At 34.7% G+C, this 17,246-nt stretch overlaps 1 protein-coding gene across 1 annotated transcript in view; it reads right to left on the bottom strand.

The window, feature by feature from the left end:
* CFAP47 (cilia and flagella associated protein 47) overlaps nt 1-17,246 on the bottom strand; it is a 260,715-nt gene that overhangs the window by 213,846 nt on the left and 29,623 nt on the right. The window contains exons 22-26 of the mRNA XM_088051635.1: nt 12,885-13,035; nt 9,741-9,841; nt 8,491-8,650; nt 3,553-3,745; nt 1,981-2,190 (exon numbers count right to left, since the gene is read on the bottom strand). Coding sequence (XP_087907761.1) covers nt 1,981-2,190; nt 3,553-3,745; nt 8,491-8,650; nt 9,741-9,841; nt 12,885-13,035 — 815 coding nt within the window. The remainder of the gene's footprint in view (nt 1-1,980; nt 2,191-3,552; nt 3,746-8,490; nt 8,651-9,740; nt 9,842-12,884; nt 13,036-17,246) is intronic.

The following is a 17,246-nucleotide window of genomic DNA, read 5'->3' as shown; positions in this document are numbered from 1 at the left end:
GGAGCGTTTTTCTCTTCAATACTCCTGCTTTGAAACATGCCTAGAACTAGTTCTGCTTAAAAGGCTTTTCTTCTAAGTAGCTGTAAATTATTTTACCAACCTCTGAAAATCTTGACTTGCTTATTTTAATAATATCCCAGAACACAGGAGTTGAAGTTCAAAAGTTTAGTTAAAATAATTTTAAAGTACATATTATCACTTTGAAAATGGAAATCTAAAGAGAGAACACCTGACAAATTAATACATTTTCAGCAACAGATACTGTGAGATTTCACGGCCTATTAAACAGTCCAGGAACTTTTTCAAGACCAGTTAGCTTTTATAGGTGCTATAAAAGGTTATAGGTTCCATTGTTTTATTATTAAAGATCGAGAAGACCCTGAAATCTTGTCTATCTAAAAGACTCAAATTAACAAAGCAGTTTAAATTCATTAGATACACAGTTTGAAACAAACTGCTCAAATGCTTAGATGATTAGTTGAATCAGGTTTGAAGTTTGAACACGTTGCACAGGGCTCCCATGGGGGCTGGCAGGAATGAGGGGAAGATATGCAGAGAACAAGAAATTGCAGCTACATATTATTGCAGAGTGCTATATCAAAGCACATAATAATACTAACAGTATTACCCAGACTTGGATAAATGCATTCAAGTCTGGATAAATTATCATGGACTTTATTAGAAGAGTAAGGAAATGGTCAGGATTACAGAATTGGGTGCTTATTCAGACTTTTCTAAGTGAAGGAAAGAGCTCTTTCTGGTTATGATAAAAGTAATTTAATCTGAAAGGCAATGTGAATAATATTGCCACGCTGACCAATGACACACACATAATTCTTTTCTTTCTGATGCTGTGTTATTTTATCCAGTTTTGCTCAGGTTTTTATCACCTGCTCCTAAAGCCCACCCACAACTCAGCTGCCTGTCAGGCATATACATTATTAAGCTGGCATATACATTAGCAAACGAGTTCTGTCCTTTAACAAATACCTTGGTTCTACATTTTAAAACCTAGCAACAATTCTAAAATGATCTGACATTCCACAGCATGAATTTATTCACCCTCATGAGCAGGAATGGCTGTTAAGGTTACTTAGATGACTTTTATTTGCTATCTTTTTTTAAAAAATACATTCCATTTGCCTTTAAATTGAGGATCATATTCTTTATTTCCTTTTAATGGCAAATATAGAAAAAAATTCATTACACAGGAGGAACTTTATTTCTCTATAACAGGGTCTGAGAAGCTGCTAGTTCATCATATAAAAAGTTATTAAAACTAAATATTGTGCCTGCTCAGAAGGTACATTTCAGACTTGATCATAAGCTTAAATTATCCTTTTCCTGTAATTACAGCAAGCTTTAACACAGATTTAGGAACCACACTCCACATAACAATTAAATCCTAGAATTAAATAAAATTAGCAAGAAATAGATTCTTGGCAGACAATCTATAATGAAAAATATAAAATATTAACCAGCAAGCAACAATAGCTTAAAGATCCATAACCCTTGCATCAAAATAATATAAAGTTTAGTTTTATGTTTAGAAAAAAAGCTTTTTCTAAGCTGCAGGGTAGAATTATTTATCCCTCAAAATAGTTACTTTAGTGGAAATAACAAATACAGGAATGCCTTTAGTCACAACAGTGCTTATCTTCTTCCTCTTGCACACACTCTCTCATCCCATCCCTGGCAGAGCTGAACAAGAGATGAATTACCAGCAGATACAAATGAGATCTTGAAACAAGACGTTAAGACAGACACTTAGATGAATTTTACCTTAGAGATCAAAGCGGACTTTTTTAGTTTTGAATTGTAATTCAGTTGAAAAAAAATAAATAAATGGTTATCTTCCATTTTCATTTTTTTCAGAGGATTCTTGTGTTCCTTTACCCAACCCTTGTGAGTTCTGTGTCTTAGATCCACCTTGGTCAGTCTGGAACCTTCCCCCAGGTGACTTTGAACAGTACACATTACCTGTTTTCTTCCTGGTCAATGAAGAGCATTTCCCCCAAAAATGACATTGGCTTGGATGAACTGAAACTGACACGGCAAGTCAGTTCATTAGTTGTTCCATCTGATGAAAGAAAAATATCTTGTCCCTCTGGGAACTGCACAGAAAAAGGGAGAGTTCTGGTACCATCTGCAAGTTCAAGCTCAGGAAGTTTAACTCTAATTCGTGATTGTCTGTGTAAACATAAATAGTAGGTGTTTGTGGTCACAGGATTGCAGTAATAAAGTAATTTCATAAATTCACATATTCACAAAACTCTTTCACAGTTGAATACAGAATAATAACTTTATTTACAGAATAATAACTTTAGTTCTAAAGTGCAAATCAAATCAAACTAATTTAAAAAATAAAATTCTTCCATCATTCAGATGCTAGTTTGTTTTCTTTGTATGTACCTGAACATTTCATGCAGACCCACAATATGTGAACCCCCACATGTAATTTTTACTAACTGTGCTACAAAAGGCATAAAGAGTTTTCTGAAACGTAAAACTTTCATTAGTGTTCATTAAATTGCACTGTTGCACAAATAAGTTAAAGCAAGTTATAAAATAGAAATATTAAAGGGAAATTTGTGGAGATGCTGAAAATGCTTCAGTATGTAGTTATGTAGTTTTAGGTTTCAGTTCTGAAATAAGAACAGCAGTCAATCCAGGCCCATGTGGAATCCCTTCATTTCCAACCACTGAGCTAATGACAACAGACAAATCACATGAAAAATCAGCAAAACCCAGACAAGACAATAGTAATTTGAAGGTAAGTTAATTAATTTACAACAAAAGGAAAACTTTGCTCTAATTCTAGCATTGAAATGATACCTACATAAGCATAGCAAACAAATATTACTGCTCTTTACTAATTACAACCAGAAAAGTTGAATTTTAAAAATTTGAATAGTTGCAATGCTAAGTTATACTACATTATACAAAGACTACAAAAAGTCTCTCCTTTAAAATCAGTTAACAGGGTAAACTGAGTGATCCACAGGCAAATAAAAAATATATAGATTTTTTTATTGTAACAAGTGGCAGGATTAAAACATTTCTGCTGTCCTTTTCAATAAAACCTCACATAGAAAGAAGGAAAAAAAACACCAAAAACTGCAACCCCACCAACTGTTCAAGCAGCTAAACCTCAAACCAGTGGAGTAGAAAAAATAAGAGAAAGACTTTATGTTATCACAATGTGAAAAACAGAAATAAGATTTCAAATCTTAGTCTCTGGCTAAATGCAACAAAAATCCTAGTAAGTCTCTAGTTTTAATTTTTTGCTATCCATAGTAATTTTATATTTCTGATATAAATTCATAGAGTGAAGACATCAGAAGACACTTCATGAAACAGGAATGTTTGAGGACAAAACATAGGCTTGTTGAATACTCAACAACATTAACTTCCGTTAAATATACAGATTGTTCTGATAAGCAGAAAATTAATATTAATCTTCATGAACAAATACTAATTCACTTTTTCAGAAGTGAAGAAAACAAAGAATTATTCAGGACTTCTGTAATAAATTTACTTTCAGATTTTTACCTTAAAAAATCCTGTGGAATGATGGTGACCACTGCTTCAGTTTCCACACCCAGAGGAACTGGCATCAGCATTAAAAAGGGGGGATGAAAATCTATTTTTGGCATCCTCAGCGTCCCAGACAATTTCAGCACGTACTGTGATGGATCATCATCTAGATACATGGATATTTCAGATGTGTATGTCCCAGGACAAGCTGTTGAAAAGGTTTAAAAATACATATATTACCATAAATACAAAAATGTAAAAGAGTTTCAGTAAGAAATTTGGGGTTGGAATTTTTGTTTGTAATTAAATTATTTTTTTAAATACCGTACAGCTTTCTTTATCAAACTGTAGTTTAACATAATATAAATATTGTGTCAGAAGTGTATTTATTAAGAAAGCTCAGAACACTTGCCCTGTAGCAAACCAGAAATTCGCATCTTTTTAACTTGTCAGAACTTTTTCTACATCTGAATTGTAACTGCAATAAATGAGTTTATTGCATTAATATTCCATTATATGTAATATCAATACAACAGCAGAATTTTAAGAACTGCAGTCATACTTCTAATTACAGTAATTTGTTAGACACAGTGAATGCTTATGTTACAAAGGAGTAACTATTGGAAGCATCCAACTGCCAAGACAAGGAAAAGTTGGTGCCTTTTAAGAGGCATTCCAAAGATGGATATAGGTTTATATTCAACCTATAGTGTGGCCAAGTAACCCCACACAATCCAGCAGGAGGTTCTACCCTCCACTCAGACCATCACCCTTCTCAGAGAATCATTTAGGTTGGAGAAAATCTTAAAGATTATCAAATCCAACTGCAACCTTAACAATTGTCAAGTCCACAAAAAAACAAAAGGGAAGGGATGACCAAATATCCCTCTCTAGGCGCTCTCTACAGCACAGCTGGACATGACAACAGCAAAGAGAAAGATTTCCTTGTGTTCTTCTCAGGCTGCCAAGTGCTGCAATGCAGCTCTCTCTAAGATGGAAGAACACTTTTTTTTTTCCACTGATACAGGGAACAAAGTATTTCCTCACACACCTGTTACACTATGGAAATGATATTCCAAACCATGCAGTGCCATTTACCCAACCCTCAGTCATTCTCATCTGCTGAAGAGCTATCAAAATAAGCAATTTTGAGGGCAAACTAATGAACAACTGGATTTAGAAATAAATCTGCAATGATGAGTTGTAAAACAGCCCAAGAAGTTTAATCTTTGAATTTTTGAGAAAAAACACCTTTTCCTTTGATTTACCTCAGTTAGATCAGTATGGAAACACCCTCCCCTATTAATTAAAATAGCAAAAAAAAAATTTTGTATTTGATGTGTCTGCATGAACACATACATGCCACAGAACAAAACACATGACAGGGTCTTCTGAGATTATCTCAGATCGCTTTCACAGTCTGAGAAAGAGCTATCACTGTTTACCTACAAAAAGAAGAAAATTTATTGTCTTCAAAGTACTTTTTCTTTCTCCCCTCCTGTAAGAGCTAATTTCCTAATGAGGCAGCAGTAGAAGAGCTGCCCAGAAGCTGTTATGTCACCAGAACATGACCTGTGGATCCCTTCATTTCAAACCAGCAAACATGAAAATGGAAAACTGAAAATCAGCTCTAATGGGAATCTGCTGCACTTTTTGCAACATCTGACTAATTCTGTGTTAAATGCAAATCAGCTGTAGGAGACAATACTGCTGAGGAGGTTAAAAAGACTCTGCCTCTAGGTTCTGATACAACAGGAACACTTCCTCTGGCATTTTGCCCTTTCATGAAGCAGAGAAAGCATCAGAAAAAAGTCATGGAGATGGATGAAGAGCCAAACAGGGTATTTCTTAAGAGCTTTAAGAAAGGATGTTCTATACCAGCTCCTCCCATGCACGAGCCTGTCCTACAGCTGGGCTGTAACTGAACCATATTTCTGGTGTCTTCCCTTCATCCATATGCATGATAAGGTGAAGTGAAAGGGCCTGACTAGTAAATACCATAGGGGTGGAACACAATGAAGGAAGAAAAGTAGAGGAGGATATGTCAGTACCAAAGAATGTGCAATTTTCACTAACTCACATTGTATTAATATTTGTATTAATCATAGTTTCACATTTAGACAATAGTACTGTTAAGCTTTTCTCATACAAATTTTTTAATGCCATAGAATTTCTGGCTCACCCAAAAAGCAGAACAGACAGTGCCTATCCTGCATCACTGATCATTCTGTCTGTCTGGATCCACACATTTACTAACACCAAAATTCAGCATAGTATGTAAACCAATAAATTATTGCTAATGTCAGAAACACCAGGACAATGCAATATAATGATCATTTTAAACAGACAGACAAAAAAAAGGTGAATTCTGACATTTACAAAGATTTGTTCATTAGTTCAGAATTAGTTCAGAATTTGTTCATCAGTTTAGAATGCCTAGGACCAGAGTTTTCAGGATATTTCATATTAAATAAATTACTTAGAAATTAATGAGAATTATGTCCTGAACTGACAGCTAAAGCCATGAATTTATTCTACTCCTCGCACCTTTCATGACTGCTCTCAAAGCCTGGGCTGCTGTTACCATTCTGATATAACACCATTAATTTCTAGTCCAGCAGATGTGAACATTTTCCTTAGGGATATTTCATGGTACTTAAAAATTAGTCAATCTAAATCTGCCAAAGGCTAAACAAAGTCTGTATAATTATGTGGGAAATTTTTTTTCTTCTCCAGAAATACTAACTCTATAAGATATTTTCAGAGTTTATGAGAAGGAAAAACACCTTCTGCTTTTCTCACTTTCTTAAGTTGGTATTATATGGTTATGCAGTTCCTGCATTTGTCACCCAAAAGCACATTTTTAGTTTAGCTGCCTTGGATCTTATGATAATTCAGGTGTTATTGCATCTTTATCCCTTTAACATTAATAGAAAGCATTGAGCAATTTGCATACAGCAAAATACAGACTTCAAAGCAGAAAAGCCACAGATAGCTAGAATTTACAGGTGGTCCTACAAAAAAAAAAAAGAAAAAAAATCAAAAGTAAACAAATAATTTCTCCACAGAATTTGTTAGAGGTCACAGCTAGTTAATATCTTGTTGTTGCAGAAAAATAATTTAAAAAAAAAGACCACACAATTAAAGTATCAAAGTTATCATTCATGCCCATTACACAATCACCACATCTTCCAGTGTCTATGAACTCCCAGTAAGGGAACCCAAGAGCATAAATTCACTGTAACTTCTTTTGCTGCAGGTAAGTTTTTTCATATCACAATTATATATAGTGAAACATTTTTTAGACTGTTAATGTATTGTACCATAAAACAGCAGAAGAGGATCATATGTTAATGTCTTCAATTCTTGAAAATCTCTATTTTTAGAATACTCTTTTAACAGGTAGGATGATTTTACTACCAGCATAACCTCTTTCATTTAATTAAACATTGCAGTTTATTACAGCATTTTGTACTCTATCATAACTGCTGCAGCATATTTAAATAAATTACCCTAATGCACACTCAAAATTCATTTTCAGGTTTGTTCACCACCCCCCCACATACTACAACTTTGCAGCACGAGGCTATGAAAGTGATTAGCACCCCATGTTCATTAACTAGGTCTCCTGTGTGGGTTTTGGTGTATCTAATGGTCTCTTACAAGAAAGAGTAATGATATGCACTGAAAGTACAGCACAAGTAGGCTGTAAATCATGGGAAAATACTTAGAACATTGAATTAAGGGTAATTGATCTTTACAGTTATTTATTCTTGTCTGTAAACAAAAGACATGGGAACACAGCAAAAATACTGATAACTTCAAATTACAGTAATTTATCAGTCATATTTATGTATATATACATCTGCATTTACACATACAATTTATCCAGTAATTCAAAATATTAGCTTTTATTTTTCTGCTGTTCTCTGCAACAAGCAGCTCCAAGCAACACATCCAATTAAACACTGCTCTTGAATATTCACAACATTTACAGAACAGTATTTAATGCAGTCTTCTCAATTTATCATACAGAGTCATGGCAAGAGTCCTCTATTTTTCTTTATTTATATTAAATTGTGCTTAATTGAGGTTAGAGATTTCAGTACTGTGATAAAGAATAACAACATCTTTTGTTAACACAGGGATGCTCAGTTGCTGACTCCGCATCAGATCCAACTGGCACAACAACTTTTCTTCCCCTTGACAATGTTGCAGCCCCAAAAGTGCACTGCAACTGAAACTGTGCCCAGGATGGGGTCCTGTGGGCATCAGCTGCATTTGCTGGTGAGATTTATCAGCTCAAATACAGTGTTACACACTATGAATCTGTGAATCTTGCATATCACTGTCTATTCCAAACACTTGGCTGGGAAAGAAGGAGAATCTTAATCTTCCTGTTGTTGTATTCCTTTTCTGGAGTTATGTGGTTGATTACCATCTTACTTCATTCTCCCAAGTTTTGTTAGAAATCTATTTTACATATTTTTCTTAGGGACAGGTTGCCTGACCAGTCTACTCCAAAAAATATTATAGACAAGTGATTTTATATCTTACTGAAGCAGGAAATTTCTGTTCTTATCTAAATTATGGCTATTTAGAGAAAAGTTAAAAAGCATTCCAAGTACCCTTGGAAAGTTTTACTACCTAAGTCAGTCAACCTAAAGGCACCTGAAGTAGCAGCACTGAAAATGATACACCTATCCCAGTCCTTGATGTTTTATGTGTGAAAAACCTGGTGCTTCCTATGTGCAAAGCAGACTTTTAAAGTAATGCAATTTCAAAACAGTGATTCCATGCTTTTTGTTAGGTCTGCAGCTGTCTTATGGTCTCAGAACAAAAAAAAACCTTCAGCTTATCAAAGTATGTACTAGTGTTGATTCATCATAAAACCTCATTTAAGCATACCTAAGCAAATGGCCAATCTATAGAAGAATTCATAAAATCACTTACGAGGGTGGAACGACACAGTAATACTGACTTCTTTTTCTTTATACACACATCCACGCTTCAGACTAAATCTGAAAATACCATCTTCTATATTTTTGTCTGCATCATCAAAATTCAATTTCCAAATCAGAGTCTCTTTTGTGAGATTCTTCAGGACAAGGTTCTGTAAATATTTTCAGAAAAGGAGTGATGTTGAAAGAGGGAAAGCAGCAAACACTGTGATACTTTTCACATTGCTCTCTCCTAACCATTCTTTGTGCAAACACACCAGAGGGAAAGCAAGACAGCACTAGAAAGCAGTGAAGAGCTCAGTTTATTATATCTGTGGGGTGCAAAGGTGAGTATGCCTATCTGCACAGACCAGATGCTTTCCAGTCACTCACCACATTCACAAAGAGAATACTTTATTTCCAGAATGGAAAAACCTCATTTAAGTGAGGTAAATAGATCAAAGCATCACAGTGGGAGGGCTCAGCCAAACAGAATTGAGGACTTATTCCCGAAAAAAAAGATACACGGCAAGCGCTAAACACATGGCTCACATCAAGACTTACAGGTGGAGATGTTGAAAATGGAAGAAGTTCAGAATCAATTTTCAAAACCCATTCTTTCTATTCAATAAGATGACAGTGGAAACAAAAAATAAAATTAAATTCCTTTATCCCAGAGGTACTCTCTCAGCTTTTGAAACATGCCTAGCTGGGAATATGACTTGGCTTTGTATTATTATTGTTTCCTGAATGCACGTGAAAAAGCATTTCAAGTGTTTCCATCATTGCCAAAAATAATTTTTACTAATTTCTAACCAAAGCCCTCAGGAATTACAAACAATAAATTACGTTATGGTGTGTTTTGCATTCATATGAATTACCTGTGTTGCAAATATTATATTTAGTTCCTTTTTTCCCTATTAAGCCATAAGTCATGAGAAGGAATTTTTTGTGAGAGTGTCAGTTGGCACAGCACCATACAAGGCACTGGAACAGCAGTTTCACTGTATGGCCCATCATGGCACAAATCAGTTGCATCCTGGCACCATCACTGTCTCATTTACTGGTATAGGCAGATGCAAAAAATCTTCAGAATTATTCTATTCATATTTATTTCTTACACAATTCATGGTCAATTTCTCATAGTACCCACATTTTCATACTGTCAGAGTTAGTACAAGACAAATTTTAAATTTTGGGAAAAAAATTATCAAAATCAAAAAATGAACAAAATGACAAAGACAATAATGACAACATCATTACCTGAGAATTCATACTCCCACGAGCAGTACTGGAACACATGTTACTTGAATGTTGTTCAAATTTAAATTCCATTGAGGAGAACTCCAATACTTGTTGAGTAACTATTGAAAAAAACAATTTAAAATGTTTATCAGCATCATTTGACAAATATTTTCTCAAAGTACCGTCATAAAACCATTTTTACTGTACATGCTTAGGTAAAATATTTCTCCCCTTTTTGTTGCTCCCATACTATATACACAATTACTGTAATTTAATTTTGTCTTATTATGATTCTTTAGTCACATTAAAGTTATTTAAATTTTATATCTACCAGACTTATAGTACCTCTCCATATCACAAGAGCCACACAATCTTCCTTCTGCAGATGAATGCACCTACATTGCTGATAGTAACCATTACATAAGACTTGGAAGATTTTATATAAACAGCATTTCTCTTTATTTCATAGAGCTGCAACAAAGAAATCATCACAACATATGAAATTCAAAAGTGGGAGTTTGGAAAAAAAGAAGTATGTGCTCCCACAGCCTCATTTTATTGTTTGGAAATAACACTGGAAATGAATCTAGCAAGACAGGATCCTTTTAATAAAATCTGCACATCTGCTCCATGCCCAGTGTTGATCGATTCTCTTCTCCTCCTAAAAAACCCAAAGAATTTCCCAACCACATATATCACAATATGTAAACAACAATATTATCTGTATTTCTCAATCATAGGCATAATATTGTTTCAAAGTTGGAACAGAATCTGCTGGAACTCTTCCACCAACACACAACTATGTCACTCACTAAGTTTTGAGCTCACAAAGTCATCAGCTCTCTCAGAAACTGCCTGGAACAGGAGAATGGAGCACAACTAAAACTGCCAGGGAAAGGAGATTATCTACCCAACCAAAAAACCTGTGAGTTGGATTATTACAACGGATATCAGTTCCCATGAGCTACATTGATAGTAAAAACTTTTTCTTTGTACCAGGTCTAGATTAGACTTGTGTCTTTTCCAGTTGAGTTCTCTGTTCTGGTTTATTTGACATTTTTCTCTTTCAGTTCTTTCTTGCATACAGATAAACACTATCCCAGAGAAAATTCTTATAAGTATTTAAGTAAGATACTTGCTTTCCTTCCCAAGTGCTGAAACCATCTCCAAATTTTGTGTAAAAAAAACAACAAAGAACAGATTCCTGATGGATTGAAAACATATGGACTACACTGAAGTTAAAAGACTGGACTGACTACCCCAAGAGTAAGGTGATTCTTTTCTCACGGTGAGCAATCCTAAGTATAAACAGCAAATATAAGATACTGATTTAAGTGCCAACCACACTGTCCCATACAGTCTGAACTCCACTAAATCACTAAAACTATCCCAGGAAAATAAAAATTCTAAAGGCAGAAAACAAATGTGCCAGAAAGCATTCAGCAGTGAGAGTTAGGCGTATTTGTTAAATCAGAACTTAGAACTTGCAAGATACACCTCACTCAGTTTTAGCTTTTAATGTGATAATCTGAAATTATTTAATAACAGACATAATTTTTAAATTGTCAGAATGTAATCAATTCATCAAGTTCTTTTTTTAACAGTAAAAATAATCTGGCTATTTGCCTGCACCCATGTGATTATCTGAAATACTGAGTGGTCAAGAGACTTATTAAGGCTTCTCTGCTTCCTTTCAGACCATTAAGATTCCTAGTAAGAATTTAATTTCAATATTCAAATTTTAATAGGAGCCACACTATTTTTTCCACTATTTCTTAGACGTTAAAGTATTATATATTCACTTTTATATTATGTTACTCCTTGTTGGCTGATACATATACTTTGAAGAAATTCTACACAGCAGAAATACAAACTTGTATTATCATAGTAACTTTAAAAATACTGTATTTTATATTAAAATAATACATATTATTGCTATTATTATAAAAATTATAAAAGTTTTATAAGATTGTCAATTATCCATGAAATTTAGTGATTGCATCTATTCTGCAAAGAAAGGAAAAAGGAAATAAACATTTTCTTTACATCACTTAAATCACTTCTGCACTATAAATTTGTGACTTGGATTCATATTTTTACTTAGAGATGTGTTTCCTAATAATCTCATATACACATGTACATTCACCTTTATTCTATATTTTCTCCAATTAAATGTATTTTAGAATCATTTAATCTGAATTTACTTTCTAGATAGGATAGACAGGATCTAAAGAAGGTCTCTCAGATTTCTTTGATCTTTTTTTTGAAAGATCTCAAAAGACTTAAAGTTACAGAGGAAAAAAAAAGGTAAAAGAAAAAACCCAAAACAAATATAGACAAATCCTAATAAATCTGAGTTGCTTTAACCCCACATTACATATTTAATTGGCCAAGCTTTCTTCAGTGCTCCCAAGAGGTTTAAACATTACACAAACATCATTCTAGGAAGACACTCTGTACTTCACTCCCATCTCAAATAAAAAGTGGTTATACATTAAAAACTGAGATTAAGAAAGCCAGTATATTCAAATATTCACAATATATAGATTTACATATCAATAAGAATAAGACAGGAGACTAAAGAGAACCACAAATTATTTCTGAGAAAAGCAGACAAGAATTATATAAGATATCAATTTCTTTGCTGCAGGAAATGGCCTGTAACTTTGGCTATTAACAACCTCTGACAAGCCAGATGGGATGAGGGCCATTCAGACACATTTTAAAGGAGTTTTAAATGCAGTTAGAGATCCTAGTTTTGACAGGAAAATTCTACAAAATACTATGACTGGTATTCTACTTTTCTACACTTTTCTGAGCAACTGCTGTAACTACTGGGATTTCCGTGATGCAGTCTAGGAATGCTAATAAATGGATAGACACAAAAAAGAGTTTTGGTAAACTATTTTTATATAAGGCAAATACAAAAAAATGCCTTTTACAAAAAGCCTATACAAAAAATATTTTCTCCATGTCATGAGTAGGTATAGAAAGTTAAGCTTCAAGCATATTTAAAAACATGAATCAAAACTTGAAAATTTTGCAAGTTTCCAAGAAATGTACAAATTATACAAATTCCAATGAAGTAGCTATTCTCTGCAAAGCAAAAATATCACTCCAAATCTATGTGTCCAGCAGGTCTTTAAGGCCCTGGTTACTCACCAAGAGCTCTGACTTTACAGAGTGGAAGAGCTGGAGCCTCCGGGGGCGGATGAGGTGCGACTGCGCCGCGCTTCAGAGACACGGGAGGAACTGGAGGTGGGGTACTGGCCCGAGGAGTAGCAATTGGGAGAATGAAGTCATATGCTGCCATCTAAAGGAAAAAAAAATATTGTGGTCACTTTCCCAAAAAACCTCTTGAACCATCTGAGTGGATTGCTATTTTGGCAGAATTACTGCAGTTTTGGACCTGCTCATGATATTAACAGGATGTTCATTTATTGGAACTCAGAATCAGTTCTCTAAGTAAGCAGTGCCCAAGTATTTTTTTCCCCATTAAAGAAAAGCTCTATGACCAAAAGTTATCAGCAGAGCTACAGACAAGTGTCCTGGGGTGACTTTATGATACTGGTATCCCCAATCGTCTGGTTTATGTTATATATTAAGTTCTGCACCTTTAAGACTGGCTTTGAGAGCAAGAGAGGGGGAAGAAGAAGCGCGCAGTTTGTGTTAAGGAAAAACATCACTCCCACACATCCCGCTCCTGGACTGTGGTGTCTGCAGCACGGACAGACAGCGGGACAGAGCTTCTCTCTGGATTTTAGTTAGTTTTAGCTAGCTGAGGCAGAGGAGTTCCCTAGACCTTTGTTTGTTTTTTTTCCCAATTTTCTTGGATCTGTGCAAGCCTGCTCTGGACTGAACACCCAGCTAAACCCCGGGAGCTCACGCCTGTGGCCCACCGGGGCCTGGGCCTCGGCACTTTCCAGCGCCGGAGGGACTGATAAGAACCTGAGCGAGCCGAGCTACACCACATGAAAAGGACTTTTCTTCCTAGACTTGCCATCCCATCGAACAGCAAGAGGTTTTATTATTTAATATTAATCAATTTCTGTTAAATAAACAGCTTTTTCCACTTCTCTCTAAGGAATTTTTTTCTTTTCCCGGACCAGTTAGTGGGGAGGGGCATTTCCCTGGGGAAATCCCCATTTGGAGTTTTCCTTCCTAATTTGCCCTAAACTAAGACAACAAGGCTTCTGATAAATCAGTGTTGTGTTCCACTCCTACCACTCTCATGACTGAAAAAAGATCAGAGACATGGCCCAATGTAGAAGCTTATTTGAGCAAAGAGGAGGGAAAACAAAGCTACATCAGTTATGGAAGCCTTCCTCAAAGGCTGAAGAGCAAAGGTCAGGCATTACAGTACCTCCAGCATAAACAAAGTGGGCTCTGAGATCAAAGGTGAAACAAGAGTTAAGATTGAGAAACCTTGGGGAAAAAATAAGTCTTAAAACCTTTGTCATGAGATGCCACTGAATTCTAGGAGTCTAAATTCCAGTGATTTTGATCCTCATTTTATGTGCTATCACATTCCCAAGTGAGGTTTAGAACTTAAAAAATGGTGTGTTTTGTACAGAATCCTCTCTTTTGATACACTGTGCATCAGAAAGGCCAAATTTATTTGAAAAAGCACTTTCTAAGAGATATTTCTTGCCTCTCACTGTGTCTTTCCAAGGACTGACACGCTAAGTTAGTATGTTCACCAGACAAAAGGTATGGATAACCTTAATAAAGGTAATGGGAAAAAAAAAAAAGAAAAAACACCCAAAACTTCTGCACTAAAAGCACTGTTAGAGTCCTTCAAATCCTCTTTTCACCTTGAAGGCCACTGAAATCTTAGAAAGGAATTAAACCTATAAAATCTTCATGCTGCTTAGAAAAAAGCAGTAAAACCAGCTATATAAAGATGTTATGAATCGTTTAAAAGCTTTCAAAATCTGCAGAAAATAGTGCATCATTCTTCACTTTCATGTCTGTGGAAGCAAGTAGAATATATAAATATATATAAAAGGGAAGAAAAGCAGAAGTGTCCTAAGCCAGGGCATGAGGCTGTAACACCTGTAACACCATATCCATCTGTAACACCCTCTGAGAAGCAAGCACACAGAACTGGGAGTGTCTGGTGTTCCAGCAGGGTCTGTGAAACACAATTACACACTCCTGAAGAGTCAGGTGTGTGCTGAGCCTTGTGGAACATTATTTCTTCTTTTGCTTAGCTCAAGGAAAGCATGGAATGAGGGCAAGCTTTTGCAGCAAGATTATCACAGTCCCTTGTTTTACATTGATTCTTCAAATCCAATAATGATTAGATTTTATAACATATAACCGGCTTTTCAAAATTGACATTTAATCTTTTTTAGTAACTAAAGCTCAAGATATGTCAAAAAAAGATTGAGTAAAAATCTCCTGCTTTGAATTACACATATCTTCTATTTTTAGTACCTCAAGTCATCAACATAAAACACTTCATCAAGTTACATGTTCAAAATACATTCTTGTAACAAAAATAAATTTTATTGAATTTGGTGAGATTAAAATGTTTTGTCTATTACAGATTTCATGTCAGCACTGGCTGTGCAAAGGAGTGCAGTCTAGAACTACAGCTGTTATTCATCAACACTGGTATGTTTAGGCCAGACAGCAGAAGATGAAATCCCTTTATTCCTCTCCCAAAGCAGCAAATCATTACCTGTTTTTTATCCCAACTATCAGGAAAATTTGGTTTTACTTACTATAGAACAAGGGGTTTATTTTCTAAGAACTGGCAAATAAAAGCAAATACGTGGCAGACTCAATTCACTCACTGAAAAGCCATGTTTGCTATGAAGTACAAAGGCACAAATTCAGGGCAAACATAACTCATAGAAATGTATTTATATAATTGAGAACAAATCATCGATATTTTATTCATACATTAACTGCACATTATGTAAATTACACTATAAATGAAAAATCCTTCAAAATTCTGTGCAAGTAGATATCAGATTATAATTCATACACATACACATATTGCTGAAACAGAAATAAAAATTCATTTCAGTTATTGGGACTTCACTTTGCAAGTAGAATCATTGTGTTTCTTTCTATAAATATTAAAAAAACTCTTTATAGTTAATTTTTCATTTTTCAAACTCATTAATATGAAATTCCCTATTTTGCAAGATTGCACACTTTAAAAAGTAATTACAATATTTAAAAAAATAAATCCTTAGACTATTACTGGACTTATCCTTGCTCTATAGATAATTTATGAATATTTTATAGTTACTTATCTATTGAGATCATTTCCTGAAGCCGAGTTTGACTTCACACATATGGGAACATGGGAAGGGCAGGAAGGAATAGGCCTAGAGATTGTTCTTTCACAAACACTCCTGTTTGTTAATATCATTATAAGAAACATTTTTCCTGTCCTGATGTACACTGATTATGCATGTTGGTTGGAAAGGAGGCCTCATCTACAATGTGAGAGTCTTAGAATTAAAGTACTTCAAAAGAAGCTTTAAAAAGACAGGTGAGACAAAAGAGCTTTTTGTTGCCTGCTGACATGGAACACCTCCAAAGCATGCCAGAAAAAGGATGCCCAGTCAGGTTGCCAGAGAAGTTAACTCTTTAAATAAAAATAACAGTCTCAGAAACTTTTATTCAGATGGCATCTTAAAATACTTTCAAGTTGGTTTTTCTTTTTGCTAGAATTAATAAACAAATAGATGTGGTTGGTCATAAAGAATCTGTCCAATTAAGAAAGCTCTGCTACCAAAACTCATTTGAATTTATGAAATAGGTTTGATACAAACAGTTTGGCAGCTCTGAGTCAACACTGGGGAGCAAACGTGGATGAATGGCTTCCTGCCTTGGCCCTAAATACCTGGTATAAGACAAGAAACAAAATCGGGAAAACCTACCACATCAAATATTAAACTCAAATAGTATTTTGCATAAAATTCATGGATTAAAAATGAACAGAAGCACAGCTGTCAGGTGGCGGAGTAGAAAAAAGTATTGTTATTTTCAAAAAACACTTTCAAAGCAGTTACTTCATCTCTATCTTTACTGAGTATTCCAAGGCAATAACGTATCTTAGAAAGCATGAAACACAATTCTCTAATTATTATTCTAATAGAGCATATATTCTCAAGGTTGAATAAAATTTTTCTAATTCAGAAATCATATAGTTTGTTTAGCACAAAGAATATGTGATAGCTCTCTAAAATTACAGTGTTTTCTTTCACAGTACAACTTCCCAGGGAATTTCACGTAAATCAATAAGCTAATTTATTCCTTAAAATTACATTAAAATGTCTGGAAAAGATAATTTACATCTTGTATTTATCATGTAACACCATGCAAATTCTTCAAGTATTTTGAAGTATTTATGAAAAGGTTGACCTTAAAGTTCCTTTATTTATACCTCCAATACACAAATTCAGCAGGGATACAAGGAGACAAAATGCAATGTACATAAGAAAAAATCAGTTTGATTCAAATTTAAACCTAACTGCAAAGCCAAGGGTTTTGGTCCTGCAA

This window comes from Pseudopodoces humilis, chromosome 2, assembly GCF_049639895.1.
Source record: "Pseudopodoces humilis isolate 2021_Gansu_Grassland_sample_001 chromosome 2, ASM4963989v1, whole genome shotgun sequence".
Taxonomy (NCBI): Eukaryota; Metazoa; Chordata; class Aves; order Passeriformes; family Paridae; genus Pseudopodoces; species Pseudopodoces humilis.
The sequence above is the reverse complement of the archived record's forward strand: the minus strand, read 5'-3'. Positions and strand labels throughout refer to the sequence as shown.